Source organism: Symphalangus syndactylus, chromosome 6 (genome assembly GCF_028878055.3).
Source record: "Symphalangus syndactylus isolate Jambi chromosome 6, NHGRI_mSymSyn1-v2.1_pri, whole genome shotgun sequence".
Classification (NCBI taxonomy): Eukaryota; Metazoa; Chordata; class Mammalia; order Primates; family Hylobatidae; genus Symphalangus; species Symphalangus syndactylus.
In genome coordinates, this window is record NC_072428.2 from 129,647,059 (window position 1) to 129,659,775 (window position 12,717).

Genomic DNA, 12,717 nt, shown 5'->3' on the forward strand with positions numbered 1-12,717 from the left:
CCAGCGCCCATGCTTTCAGCCAATATACTACCTCTCCTTGTGTTGATAATACACAAAAATAATGACCCCTATTCAGGATCAGGCATTGGTGGTAACTGCATAAAGGTGGCATGAACAAGTCTTCCTTATTCTCTAACAATATCAGGTGCCAGTCAAGAGACAGGCAGACAGCAGGGCAATGGTTGGAAAGACTGGTTGCTGAAAATGTTATCAGAGGAACTTTTGAGTGAGAAACATTAAAGTTTTGTATTTTGAACAGTTTAAAGGGTTCAAGCCAACAGTTTGTTTTTAGGGAAACATTTAAAGGTTCAGTTAGTCAAACATGAGCCCAAGAAATACAGTAAATAAGTAAAAAAAAAAAAAGAGGTTCAGGTGATATGATTTGATTGGCTAGAAGAATGCAAAACACTTCGTGGAAGGGTGGAGTCTACAGTGATTTCTCTAACCCTGCTAGTCAAAGGAGATTTTAGATCCTGACATTTGACAAGTGGGATAAATTCAATACTGTCTCAATCAAGAACTGTGCTTCCCATCTCTCCACTATTACCTACTCGTTCACAATTTCTGTTGGTGGCCAAGATGCTAGCTGTGGCGTGGGGCTTGGGAGGATGGAGTTGACAACTCCTTGTAGGCAGTACCAAAAAAGCTTTTGTTGCAAGGTGATCCACAAAGATCACTCTCATATCACTAACATAAGCAGAATGATTACGATTTCCACCTGCCATGCACACATCCTCTGGGTGCCCCACAGAGGCCTGTTTCCCTGAAAGTTTTATGTGATGCTGCTGGGAGGTGGGGAGGAAAAGGGCAAAGAAAATGAAATTAACATGAGAAGTGGATTCAAAGACTCCATCTCTAAGTGTTCACAAGTAAAATCCTTTAAAAGATTTTCAGTATTTAGAGAAAAAGAACAATGTCAACTTTTTGAATACATTTATGTCAAATAATAGTATTTGGAATGCCTCTGCCTGGTGCCTAGAAATTTAACCGTAGAAAAACGAAGGCTTCAGTTTAAATGCTTAATTGTTGCTTTTTTATAGCCACCATAAGAGTTTTATAAATTAACTTATTTTTGTCCTTTGAAGGGAATGTTTAAAAATATCTAGGAGAGAGCCCATCTCAACAGGCTAACATATTGGCATGGATTAAGTGACAAGCAGAGAGAAAAATAAAAAGCAACTGACAAAAAGACACAACACGATACTGGATAGGGCAGGATTTTTTTCACTTAATATATCTTAGAAATCTCTGCATGTCAAGACACAAAGGTCTACCATGTTCTTTTAATGGCTACATGGTGTTCCATTTTATGTGTGCATCAACTTATTTAACCAATCCCCTACTGACAAACGTTCAAGTTTCTTCCAACGATCTCAATTATAAACACAGTAGCAATTAAAATCCTTATACATATATTTTTTGTTCACTTTCCTAATTACAGCTTTAGGTTAAATCTACTTGGAGATTTACAACACTCTAGGGACTCTCTTTCAAGGAAGCAAAAGGTAAAGTTCTCCCCTGCTATGATTAAAGGACTGAAACAAATTCTGACTGCTAAGTCTACTGGTTCCACCAAACTGAACAATGAAGAATCCCTATTTTGGCTAATAAGAGATGCTAATTATTATTTCTTTCAGAGATGGTTCCTGGCTTACTAGGGTTAAGTGTGCAAACATAAAAAAGATCTGTAATTATCCTTTAAAAGTACACGTGAGTTCTGTAGATTTGGGCTCACAAAGGCGGAGCACTGGGAGACTGGTGTGGATTTTTGCCACTCAGATACAGTATGAACAAGCTTTTTTGCCCCTGGACTGAGCTGTAGTTCTTTCTCTGATCTATCTTGGCCTTTTCTGAACTCCCCGTTACTGAACTATGCAAATAAAAGGAAGCTACAAGGACCCACTGGAGAGAGAGGAAGGAAGAGAAGGCCTGTTTTAAATACAAAAAGTTCTGTTTACAAACTTTCAGTAAGACAAAACTTTGTGTGCTACCAGTCACTGGTGTTAGTGGTCAACTGCACAGTGTCATTATGGACTTAAGCACAGAGATGAAGAATGTTTAATATCAATCTTAAACAAACTGTTCCGGAAAACAGAATAGACAATAATGTAACCACAGCAGTCTGGTTCAACTTTTATGTAACAAAGTTGTGAGTTGTTTTTCATTTGCCATGGATCCACAGGTTAAAGGTCACATAACCTGAGCATGCCCAGATGAACCAGGTATGCAACCATAGGCAGAACCTAAGTGCCTGGATTGAGGCGAGTGAATGGAATTTAGAAATGGATACCACATGGCAGGATCCAGGATCCAATCAGATTGAGCTGTAGCATCACTGCATGGCAGGATCCAGTCAGATCATGCCTCTGATATGAATTCGTTGCAAGATCCAATCAGATCATGCCTCATTACCCTATGTTTATAAAACCTGACCCAGCCCTTTGCTTAGAGACACTGCTTTGGGAACTATCTCCAGTGTTCTCCTTACTTGTTACAAGTAATAAAATCTCCTTGCTAAATCCTCCTTGGCTGTGGTCATTGGGTTGGTGCCTGTCAAGTGACCAAACCCACTCGTGTGGGTAACAACAGTAAGAAGATATTTTATGAGCCTGGTGTAACCTTGTACTCAAATGAGATAAGGATTTTATAAAAAGGGAAATTATATGCCATTTTTCACTTATGAACATAGATATAAAAATACTAACTATAGTATTTACAAACTGAATCCAATATTAAAAAGCATATCATATCAAGCACATGAGCAAATGGAGTTTATATCATAAATAAAAGGGTAGTTTAATATTACAAAATATATTAATATAACTTGTCCCATTAGTAGATTAAGGAACAAAAAGCATATGAGTGTCTTAATAGATACAGAAAGAACATTTGATATAATTCAATATTCATTACAAAACTTAAATGTGATAAAGTGTTTCTATTAATTTTTTTTTTTTTTTTTACAGACAGGGTCGTACCCTGTTGCCCACCCTGGAGTGCAATGATGTGATCATAGCTCATTGCAGCTTCAAACTCCTGGGCTCAAGTGATCCTTTTGCCTCAGCCTCCTGTGTATCTGGGACTACAGGCATGTGCCACCATGTGCAGCTAATTTTTAATTTTTTTTGTAGAGATGGGGTCTATGTTGCCCAGGCTGGCCTTGAACTCCTGGGCTCAAGTGATCCTCTCATCTCAGCCTCCTGAGTAGCTGAGACTACAGGCCTGGGACTACAGGTGTGCACCACCACACCCATTACAGAGTGTTATACCATGTTCATGGATAAAAATGACTTACATGTTTAAAGATGTCAGTTGTTCCCGAAGTAAATATAAATTCAATGTATATCCAGTAAATATAAAGCAGATTTCTTGTTTCTGTGACTAAAATCCTTATGAAAGAGTGATGTTAAAATTCACATGCAAATGTGAAGGGACAAGAACAGACAAGGAAAATTTGAAGAACTCTATGGGAACACGGCTTCCCTACTGGATATCAAGACAGACTAAAGTTACAATGGTTAAGACAACAGGATATTAGAGAAGCCCACAGAATAGAAGAGAGCACAGAACAAACCTATGCAATTTGATTACATAAAAATTAAATTTTTAATTTTTTAAATTAAAAATTAAACAACAACAAAAACAACTTCCATTTAACAAGACAGGACACATAGTATCTTTGGGAAAAGCCTTTGTGAACCTACCTTATTTAAAAATAAAGTTGCTTCTAAACTAGTAATATTTAGGTCAAGCTACTCAATAGTAGAAATGATTACACAAGAGTAGTATAGCTTGGTGGCTGGAATACAGATGCTGGCATCAGACTTATTGGGTGTGTGTCCTGGTTCTGTTACCTAATTGTTGTGAAACTCTGATGAGCAAGTTATTCTGCTTCAGTTTCCCCGTTTGTCAAATGGTGACAAATACTGTGGCATTGTGGGGATTAAATCAATTAACAACTGTAAAGTGTCCTGGTATAATGATGATGTATTTGTTATTAGGGTTCGAGTGTCATTAAGGATTGTTACTGTCATCATTGCATCACTACTGTTACCTTACGTTTACATAACACTTTACAAATTTTCAACCATTTTTCAGCTCCGCCATCTCATTCTACCATCAGAGCACCTACACGGATAGAGAGATAGAAGGTTCCAGCTTACAGTTACCATGAGCCTGGTTTTTCAACTATAAAATGAGAGGATAATCACCAAGGCTCCTTTTGGCTCTAAAAACTCATTTCTATTTTACAAGAAAGAAATTTGAGGCAAAGAGATATTAACTGACTTGCCTTAGGTCATAGACGAGTTACTAGCAGTTAGGATTAAAACCTAGGTCTCCCAGATTAATTTGCATTTCAAAGATATAATAATAATAATTTCCCCAGACTCTCCCTGTATCTAAATTTCTTCTTGGAACTATAAGCAGATACTTAGGAAGGTAATTCACTTGGGGACCATTTAGAATATTACAGATATATTCCGATGACTAGAAGCACCTAACTCATTACTAGGGAGAGAGGGAGTGGAGATACATATCTTTTGTGAACAACATTAACACGGGTAATGGTAATACCAGTAATAATAAAGGAGAAGGAATTACCTGGGCAAGCAGACCTGGTTGGATCTGAAGAGGCTGAGCTCCTGGGGCTTGAGTGACGATGGGAACTGCATTTTCCATTCGCACTGAGTAGCCAGCGTGCTTAGAGGGAGAGGCCTGCAAGCCTGTTCCAGACAGTGTGAGGGAGAGAAGGGTTAGCTGAGAGGCTGTGAACAGCTGGATGAAGAGAACCTTCCTGGCCAGTTATGTCATCTTTCAGCTTCCCTTTGCACTGGTCACCGACAACAACCAGGTATTGCCTGGTCCTTGGAAGTCTCCCCTTTGGCTTCTAAAAAATTAAAAAACAAAACTCCTCCTGAAATCTTGAATGTCTTCAGAGGCCAGAAGATCAAATTAAGGAGGCTGTAAGGCCAAAAGTAGGACAGTTATGCTGGCAGATTACAACAGGAAAACAAGGGCTTCTGACCATCAAGATGTACCTGTGTATGTCAAAATAAGGGGTGTTGGGGAGATGTATGAACCCATTTGGAATTGCATTGACTGTAACCACACAGTTTACACCATGAGGCTTGCAAAAATAATTCTTAGGCTTTCTGGGTAAATTGTAACAAAGTACACAGTCTAGCTTCTTAGAGTCTACAGGAGAGGAGTGCTGGGGTCATGGCCAAAGAATCGTTTTGAGGAGGGGTCCCAGGGAAGTACTTTTCAGACTGATTGATATTCTTCATGGGAGCTGGGACTATGTCGGCTGTCAGAGATTGGCAGTTTTCTATAGATAACCCACACAGAGGATATTTCATGCGAGGAAAAGCAGGAGCTGACATCAGCATAACAATGAAAGCACAAACAATGTACTTATTTACAGACAGCTGGCCAGGGACACAGTCCCTAGCAGGTGTGAGAGTCACAAAGGAGTGACTTGGTGCTGAGGCATAAGCCCTATTGTTTCTAGGTTGGCCACAGTAGGAGAGGAGCCCTCAAGTTCAGTGATACCAGGAAGAAATGAGGAGGGCCTTTCTCCATGAAAACGAGCGTGACAGAAAACTGCAGGTGCCGGAGCCCCAGAGGCCGTTCTGTGAGAAGCAGGTGAGAGGCTGTGGCTGCTCAACCTTACCTTGGAAGCCGGGGGGACACACGATGAGAGCTTGCTGGAACGGGTCAGGCCGGGCACAAATCTGGGCTGTTCCTGTCTGCAGGGGCATGCTCCGCTGGGCCACTGCAGCCATGGATGCCGCTGAGGGCTGGTAGAGTGTAGATGGGTAGTTTAGTATGGAGACTTCGGGATTGGCTAAGGAAATAGTGGCACTGGTAGAGGAGGGAGCCTAAAGGAGTGATGGGGATTAAACAAAAATAAACAAAAATAAAAAATGAGGGAGGTGGCATGTTGCGAGACACGAATCTAAATCAAATAAATGAACTCAAAGAAGAACAAACAAACAAAAACTAAGAGCAGAAAGGCAAAAGCAGAGAGGAGTGGAAACATGGTTGAAAGTCGCAGAGAAAAGCAGGTCCCTGAAAGCATGGGAGACAGTCACCTTGGTGTTCACATCCAGACCTGCTCCTGGCATTTGTGAGGCCTGGAGAAGAGGACACACGGATGCCTGCTACCATATGTCTAAATGCTGAAAAGGCTAAAAATTAGGCTAGAAAACTGTTTAATAAAATGCTCTGCCTTTTCATGTTGACAAATACACCTTCCCAATAACCGGGAAGACCAGGCTTGAGTTGAGGACTCTGGGATTCCTTGGGTTCTGTGCTGACACATGGTGACAGGGAGAGAGCTGGACCTTGCCCTCCTTCTCTCTGCCTGAGCCCCATTCCATCCCACAACACGATGGGCTCTGGGTGCCTGGACCTGCCAGCCTGCACGTCCAAGCTCTGCTCACACTCCCCTCGGGCCTGGTGGGTGCAGTCCACATGTGGGAGGACAAATCCAGGGGGAGGCTCTTGCAGTCTCTAAAGGACTATGGTCTCAGGTACCCAGAGCTTGGCACAGAAGCACATGCAACAGGCGGAGAACAGGGCCGAAGAGGGGCTCAGGTCTATGGGCAGTACTGTTTATAGATGTCCTTAGATGGCTGCAAAGCAGGTTACTGCTAAGAGAAGTACAGGAGATGTATGCAGAGAGGGAGAGGGACATGCTGAGCCTGGGGCTTTGTGTCTGCATCCCATGCATTCATGTTGGTATGCAGTGACAAAGCCTGGCAGATAGAAAAGATGCTGGTGAGTCCAGATAACTGAAATGGAGGTGGCTTTGACAAACACAAGCCATTGACATTATATCCTCTCGCCTTTCTCTTCCAGAAAAAGACATCACTTGAGACTGAACTTGCATGCCAAATGAGGCTGTGTAAGGAAAATAAATTCGAACTTTGGAATTCTCCAGTTTCCCCTATCTTAGCCTTCATACTGATCCTTTAGCAAGATAGGTGGAGGTTACCAGTGGTTTCACATTCAGCACTGTCTACAAGAGGTTTTGCCTCTAGAAGTTGCAAGGACCAGAGAATATGTAGGAAGAAACCACGAAGATATCTTGGACACAAATAGAATTTCAAGTAGGGTGTGTATGGATGTCACATTTGATAAAAAGGACAAAGTCTTATTTTACATATGTTTTCTATACTTAGAAAGATTTTGTGCTAAATTTCATTGCAAAGCAAATTGATTTGTTTGAAAGTAATCATGAAATTGAGTGGCACAGATGTCTGATTTTAAGCCACATGTTTTAAAGTGAGTGTGCTTTTGCAGCATCGCATAGTCTGCCTGGGACACGTGTGCACGTATGTGGGCATCAGTGTCTGTGTTTTGTCAGATGACATGACTTGTATTTCCTGTTTTCTCCATATCACAATCTCTTCTGGAGGCTTCTTCCCCCTCAACCCTCCACATTCCCCATGGTCTGCTCATATCTAGACTCCCCCCCAGCCCTTAGCCCCTGTGGGTGTCCCTGCTGGGGGTCCTGGCACCTGTATCCTCTAGGTTCCCAAACTTGTGCTCGGTGGTTCCACTTTCTCGCCAGCCACTGCTCCTGCTGCTGCTTCCTTCCTGATGTCCCTGGAATCCACTGACTCTTTTCAGTTGTGACTTCCTGGTGCCTGGGACCTATAAGGCCCTGACTAGAAATGTTCTGGTCTCTACTTCCCTTCCGGACTTCTTGAGCACAGAGGCTAGATCATTCTTTCCAAAAGACACCTTTGTGCATGTCAGCACCCCTGCTCCAAAATCCCAATTATGGCTTGATGAACATGGTATGCGCCTTGGTCTAGTGCCCTGTTTTCCCTGGTTTGGCCAACCTTACCTTCTAGACTTATCTCCCTCTGCTCTCCACTCTTCTGACACCAAGATTAGTTTACTCATTGTTTTCCAGGCATACTGTGAGCACAGGCCTTTCCCTTCATACAAGTTCTCTGACCCATAGCATTCTCTCCAAGCCTGTGTGCTTTAAGGCCTAGCCTGGGTCCCACATGCCTCATTGTGAAACCCTTTCAGACACCATTAATGGAAATGAATTGCTCCTTCCTTTGCTATCACACAGTACAATATAATAGCCTTCAAGCCCAGCTCCTGTCACAATCTGCCTTACAGTACAGTTGGTCTTTCCAGCCTAAAGTCTCCTGGGAGGGAGGGGCTGTGTCTTAGTGGTGTTTTCCTCCAGCCTGCAGTGGTCTCTCCTTCCTCTCGATTCTGTAACACATAATCTGTTTGTCTACCTGGCCCCTAGTGCATGCTATTCTGCATTTTAAACTATTTTTGCTTACAGCCTGTCTCACCATGGAGACCATGAGCTCCTTGAGAGGCTGAATCTTCTAGCTCTTTGTAGACTCAAGGACAAATGGCACTTGTGTCCTGATATGGACCCAGTCTCCAGTGTGACCATCAGACATGCATAAGGTTTTCCCCTAGTTTATAATCCTGCTTAAGGACCAGTTGAAGAAGTCCATGTGAGGGCAACAAAAAGTTTTCTACTTCTGTATATCCTCCTTTAGCTCTCAGAAAGGTAACTAGCCTATCACTTGCCAGAGAGGAGCACACAGAGAACTGGGAAGAGCTCTTGCAGCTGACAGATAGTAATAACAAGAAAAAACAAGTTAAAAAAAAATCAGAGACTGGGGTCTTGCTATGTTGCCCAGGCTGGACTTGAACTCCTGACTCAAGTGGTCCTCCCACTTCAGCCTTCCAAATAGCTAGGATTACAGGTGTGCACCATTGTGCCTAGTGAAAAAGCAAGTTTATTGATGACACAGGTTTTCCAAAAATGGAAGAAGTGATTCCTGGAAGCAGTTGTAGTAGATGTTCAAATGGTTCCGGAAGGAAGGAAGGGGTTTGAGCTCGGTCTATAAACTCAAATTCAAATTCTTGGTAGAAGGCTAGGTCCACATAATAGAATTCCACGGAAATGTTAGAGAAGTGGCTGATCCACATGATAAACAAGGAATAGCTGAGAGAAGACTTATTATTCAATATGTTCCAACTGGGTAACCTGAAAGTTTTAGAAAGTAGAGGAAGTCAGCTGCCTTGAGACTTAACGGGTTATGAATTATTGACCCAGCTTCTTTGAGACCTAAAGGATTGTAGATTCATGATTATTTGGGAAATGGTTCTTTGGTTAGTCTACCGGATATATGTTAAAGGTAGCAAGAGATTCTTTAAGTAGTTTAATGTCCTTCGACTTCTAACATAAAACTATGCATATATTTTATTGCTTCTAAATATCTAAATGGGCAAACAGCTCCAAGGAGCTCATGTAGAAAGCTAGCTACTAGAACCAGCAATGAACAAAAGAAGTCTTGTTGGATTTAACGAGCAGACATCACCTAGGAAAGGCATTTGGGGACCTCCATAAGACTTACTTAAGACTTACTTATGGTGCTGTGTATGTATATTTTGAGTCCAGACTCTGAAGCCAGATTGCTGGCTGCAAAGCCTAAGCCCATCTCTCATGAACAAGCAAGGGCCTTCGGTAAGAGAATTAATCACTCTGTGCCTCAGTTTCCTCCTCTAAAATGGAAATGATAATAATAAAACCTATCTCACAATGTTGCTGGGAGGATTAAGAGTTATGGTGTGCTTAGTGAAGCCTGGCACATAAGAAGTGTTAGCTATTAGTAATGATGTTATTTAATAACAACAGTATCAGTGGAGGGAAAGCATGCCTTAGTACTTAAGGCTAGGTGTGTCCTGAGTAATTTTTTTTTTTTTCTGATGTATTCAAAAGTAGGGAGTAGTAGAATCCAATGCAAGAGAACGGAAATCCTGTTCTTGGACCCTTTGCTTTTGTGGGATGTCATTTTCCCTTACCCACAACTCTGGCCCAAGCATCACACTAAGTTACCAGCTACTTCTACTTCACCCCGGTCCCAAGCCAGATCTGGATGGTCTCAGTGCCGTGCAGAAGACGGGTGTTCTTATTTGACAACTGCCTTTTGATGGGCAATCCTTTTAGTTTTGCAGAGTCTTTGCGACACCCTTTGGAGTGGATATGCTGGCTGTCATATCACCAGCAAGATGGCGGTGGCCCCCACCCCGCCCATCTGGTCAGGGACCACAGTTCTCCAGCCTGGCAGAAAGACATCCATGGGAAGGACAGCCTGCTGGGGAGACTCCACCTGACATGACGCCTGCATTGGAGGGGTACTCCTTCCTCCTGTTTCTCAGATGCCTTTGATACCTGATGGGGCGGATGGCAGATGGGGACAGGTAGTTCGGGGTTAGGGAGTTAAGACCAGGTGTCTCATGAGGGCTGGTGGGAGAAACAAATGTCTTCAAGGAGGTAATGAACAAAACCATGCTGATTTTTGTCAAGAAGCTCACAGGTCTGGCTATGGATGCCTTAGCCTTAGGGCTGGGCAAGGTTAGTTTTCGGACTCCCAACAGCTCTTTCACCCTAAGGAGAGCTTCAAGAATGTAAATGGCCCCCAGAAGGCAGCAGATACCAGGTGGCCCCTCCTAGAATTTGGGCAAAGGGAGATGGCAGGCTGGGAAGAAAAGCTAGGCCTGAGCAGGCCAATGTGCCACAAGGATGGCCTAGGGGAAAAGCGTGGGAAGGGGAGGGGCTGAAAAGCAGGGGCAGTGACTCTTCAGTGACAGGAGGGACCTTTCAAAGAGTGGACATAAGGTATTCACATTTCAGGTACACACACATCCACACAGAAGTCTTGTCATTCAAGATTGATATTAAGACCAAAAATCTGGGGACCCTTCTTTGGGGGAACCAGGAAGATTGAATGATGGGAGGAGGAGTTACAGTTTCTTAGACACTAGAGGCAGTCTCAGCTCAGACTTGGAGATTATTCATTCAATAAATATTGCCTGGGTGTCATCCAAGTTTCAAGCAGTATGTTAGCTGCTCATTCTGCCAATTTCCTGGAAATCTGGGAAGAAAACCTTAGCTTCCTGATCCCATTTAGTTCCAGCTGCTGGGATTCTGGTGACAGGCTGATCAACTGATTTTCTCCATGACTCGGAGAAAGGACAGGGTTTATCTGTCCCAAAAGGAGATCAGGTAGATCCAGCCATGTGGGGATGAGGGGAAGGGCCTGAACTGGGAGATTCCCTGAGTCCTTCCCAGTTCTAGAATCTTTATTTTTTTTAGATTAAATCCATGTTTCCATGATTTTTTTCTTTTTTTTTTTTTTTGAGACAGGGTCTCACTCTGTCCCCTAGGCTGGAGTGCAATGACATAATCATAGTTCACTGTAGCCCTGAAGTCCTGGGCTCAAGCAATTCTCCCACCTCTGCCTCCTGAGTAGCTGAGACTATAGGCATGCACCACCACACTCAGATAATTTTTGTATTTTCTGTAGAGACGGGGTCTCACTGTGTTGCCTAGGCTACTCTTGAACTTCCTGGCTTTAAGTGATCCTCCCACCCTGGACTCCCAAAGTGCTGGGGTTATAGGCATGAGCCACTGTGCTTGGCCAGTTCTGGAATTCTTTACCAGGCACATATCAGGCATAAAAGGATCACAGCACCCCCTTCCCCCTATTCCCACATCAGGACAGAGGAAAGCAGTAAGGGGAACCATCTCAGAGAGAATGCCCCTCACCAGTCCTTTCTGGGACCTGTCAATGCGGCCAGTAGTCAACACAAAATGTGCCTGGGTCCCTCAAAGGAAATAACCTTGGGCGCAAATACTTTGTTCAGTTGTTGAATATGACAGCAGGAATTTTGCCTCCTGACTAGGTCTGATGGAAAATACAAGTCCTGAGGCTCACACTGTGCAGCCCGCCTCTCTTTCCCTTCTGTTTCCCACTTACCTGGTTGTGGACAGTGGTCAGCTGGTTGTTAAAGGTCATGGTCAGGTTGGTGGACGTGCTGGGGGCCACGTGCGTGATGAAAGGGGTTTTGCTCTGATTCACCGTGTCATACATATTCACCCGACGCTTGCAGATCTCCATGTTCTGGAAACATGATTTGACGCTGTTCATGCAAAAGGCAGAGGCATATTGAGACAGAAGGGGAGGGGAAGAGGGTAACATGGGATGAAAGGGAGAAAACAGAGAAAGAAAAGGAGAGAAGGGTTAATTCAGTAAACAGGACAAGCAGGGAAACTAAACTTTAGGTCTAAGTTTCTTGGATTGCTTGTGCAAAGCCTGTGCATTTGCAACAGGCACAGTTATTCAGATGAATTTTCTCCAGTGCCCTACTACCCTTTCTCCATATAGGTTCTATATATCACAACAAAACTGACTGCTCACACTGCATTCTCACATCAGGTCCACCTGCAGCGTCACTGCTCATTCTCAACTCTCAGCCTGGTTTCTGGCCCATAAACCAATGTATAAGCTCTCTGAATGGGGACATTAACTAGCCACTAATAATCCGCCTCCACCTTTCCCAAAGACAACCCTTGTGCTCACCTTCTTCAGCTACCCTGGGTCACCAGCACCACCTAGGGGACGGCCAAGGAACTCTCCAACCCGGTATGGTGACCCTACTGCCACACTTTCTCCCACGGGGGTTGTGCAGGTAGGTAATGGAAACAGTAATAATACTAACAATTAATAATAGTGGTTAACATATATTAGTGTCCTAATAATAATACTCTGCAACCTCTCACTTGGTCCGGCGACATCCATAAGACGGAGACGTGATTCTCGTCCCTACTTCACGAGTAAGGCTGAAGCTTAGGGAAGTAGGGAGTTTCCCGAGGATAGG

The 12,717-nt window shown here is 43.4% G+C and overlaps 1 protein-coding gene across 9 annotated transcripts in view; it reads right to left on the reverse strand.

The window, feature by feature from the left end:
• HIPK2 (homeodomain interacting protein kinase 2) overlaps positions 1 to 12,717 on the reverse strand; it is a 222,798-nt gene that overhangs the window by 53,441 nt on the left and 156,640 nt on the right. For 6 of the 9 annotated variants that reach the window (XM_055284203.1, XM_055284200.2, XM_055284199.2 and 3 more), the window contains 3 exons: positions 11,817 to 11,979; positions 5,675 to 5,882; positions 4,603 to 4,724 (listed from right to left, as the gene is read on the reverse strand). In XM_055284203.1, coding sequence (XP_055140178.1) covers positions 4,603 to 4,724; positions 5,675 to 5,882; positions 11,817 to 11,979 — 493 coding nt within the window. The remainder of the gene's footprint in view (positions 1 to 4,602; positions 4,725 to 5,674; positions 5,883 to 11,816; positions 11,980 to 12,717) is intronic. The other 3 variants (XM_055284206.1, XM_055284202.2, XM_055284201.2) reach the window with 1 other exon arrangement.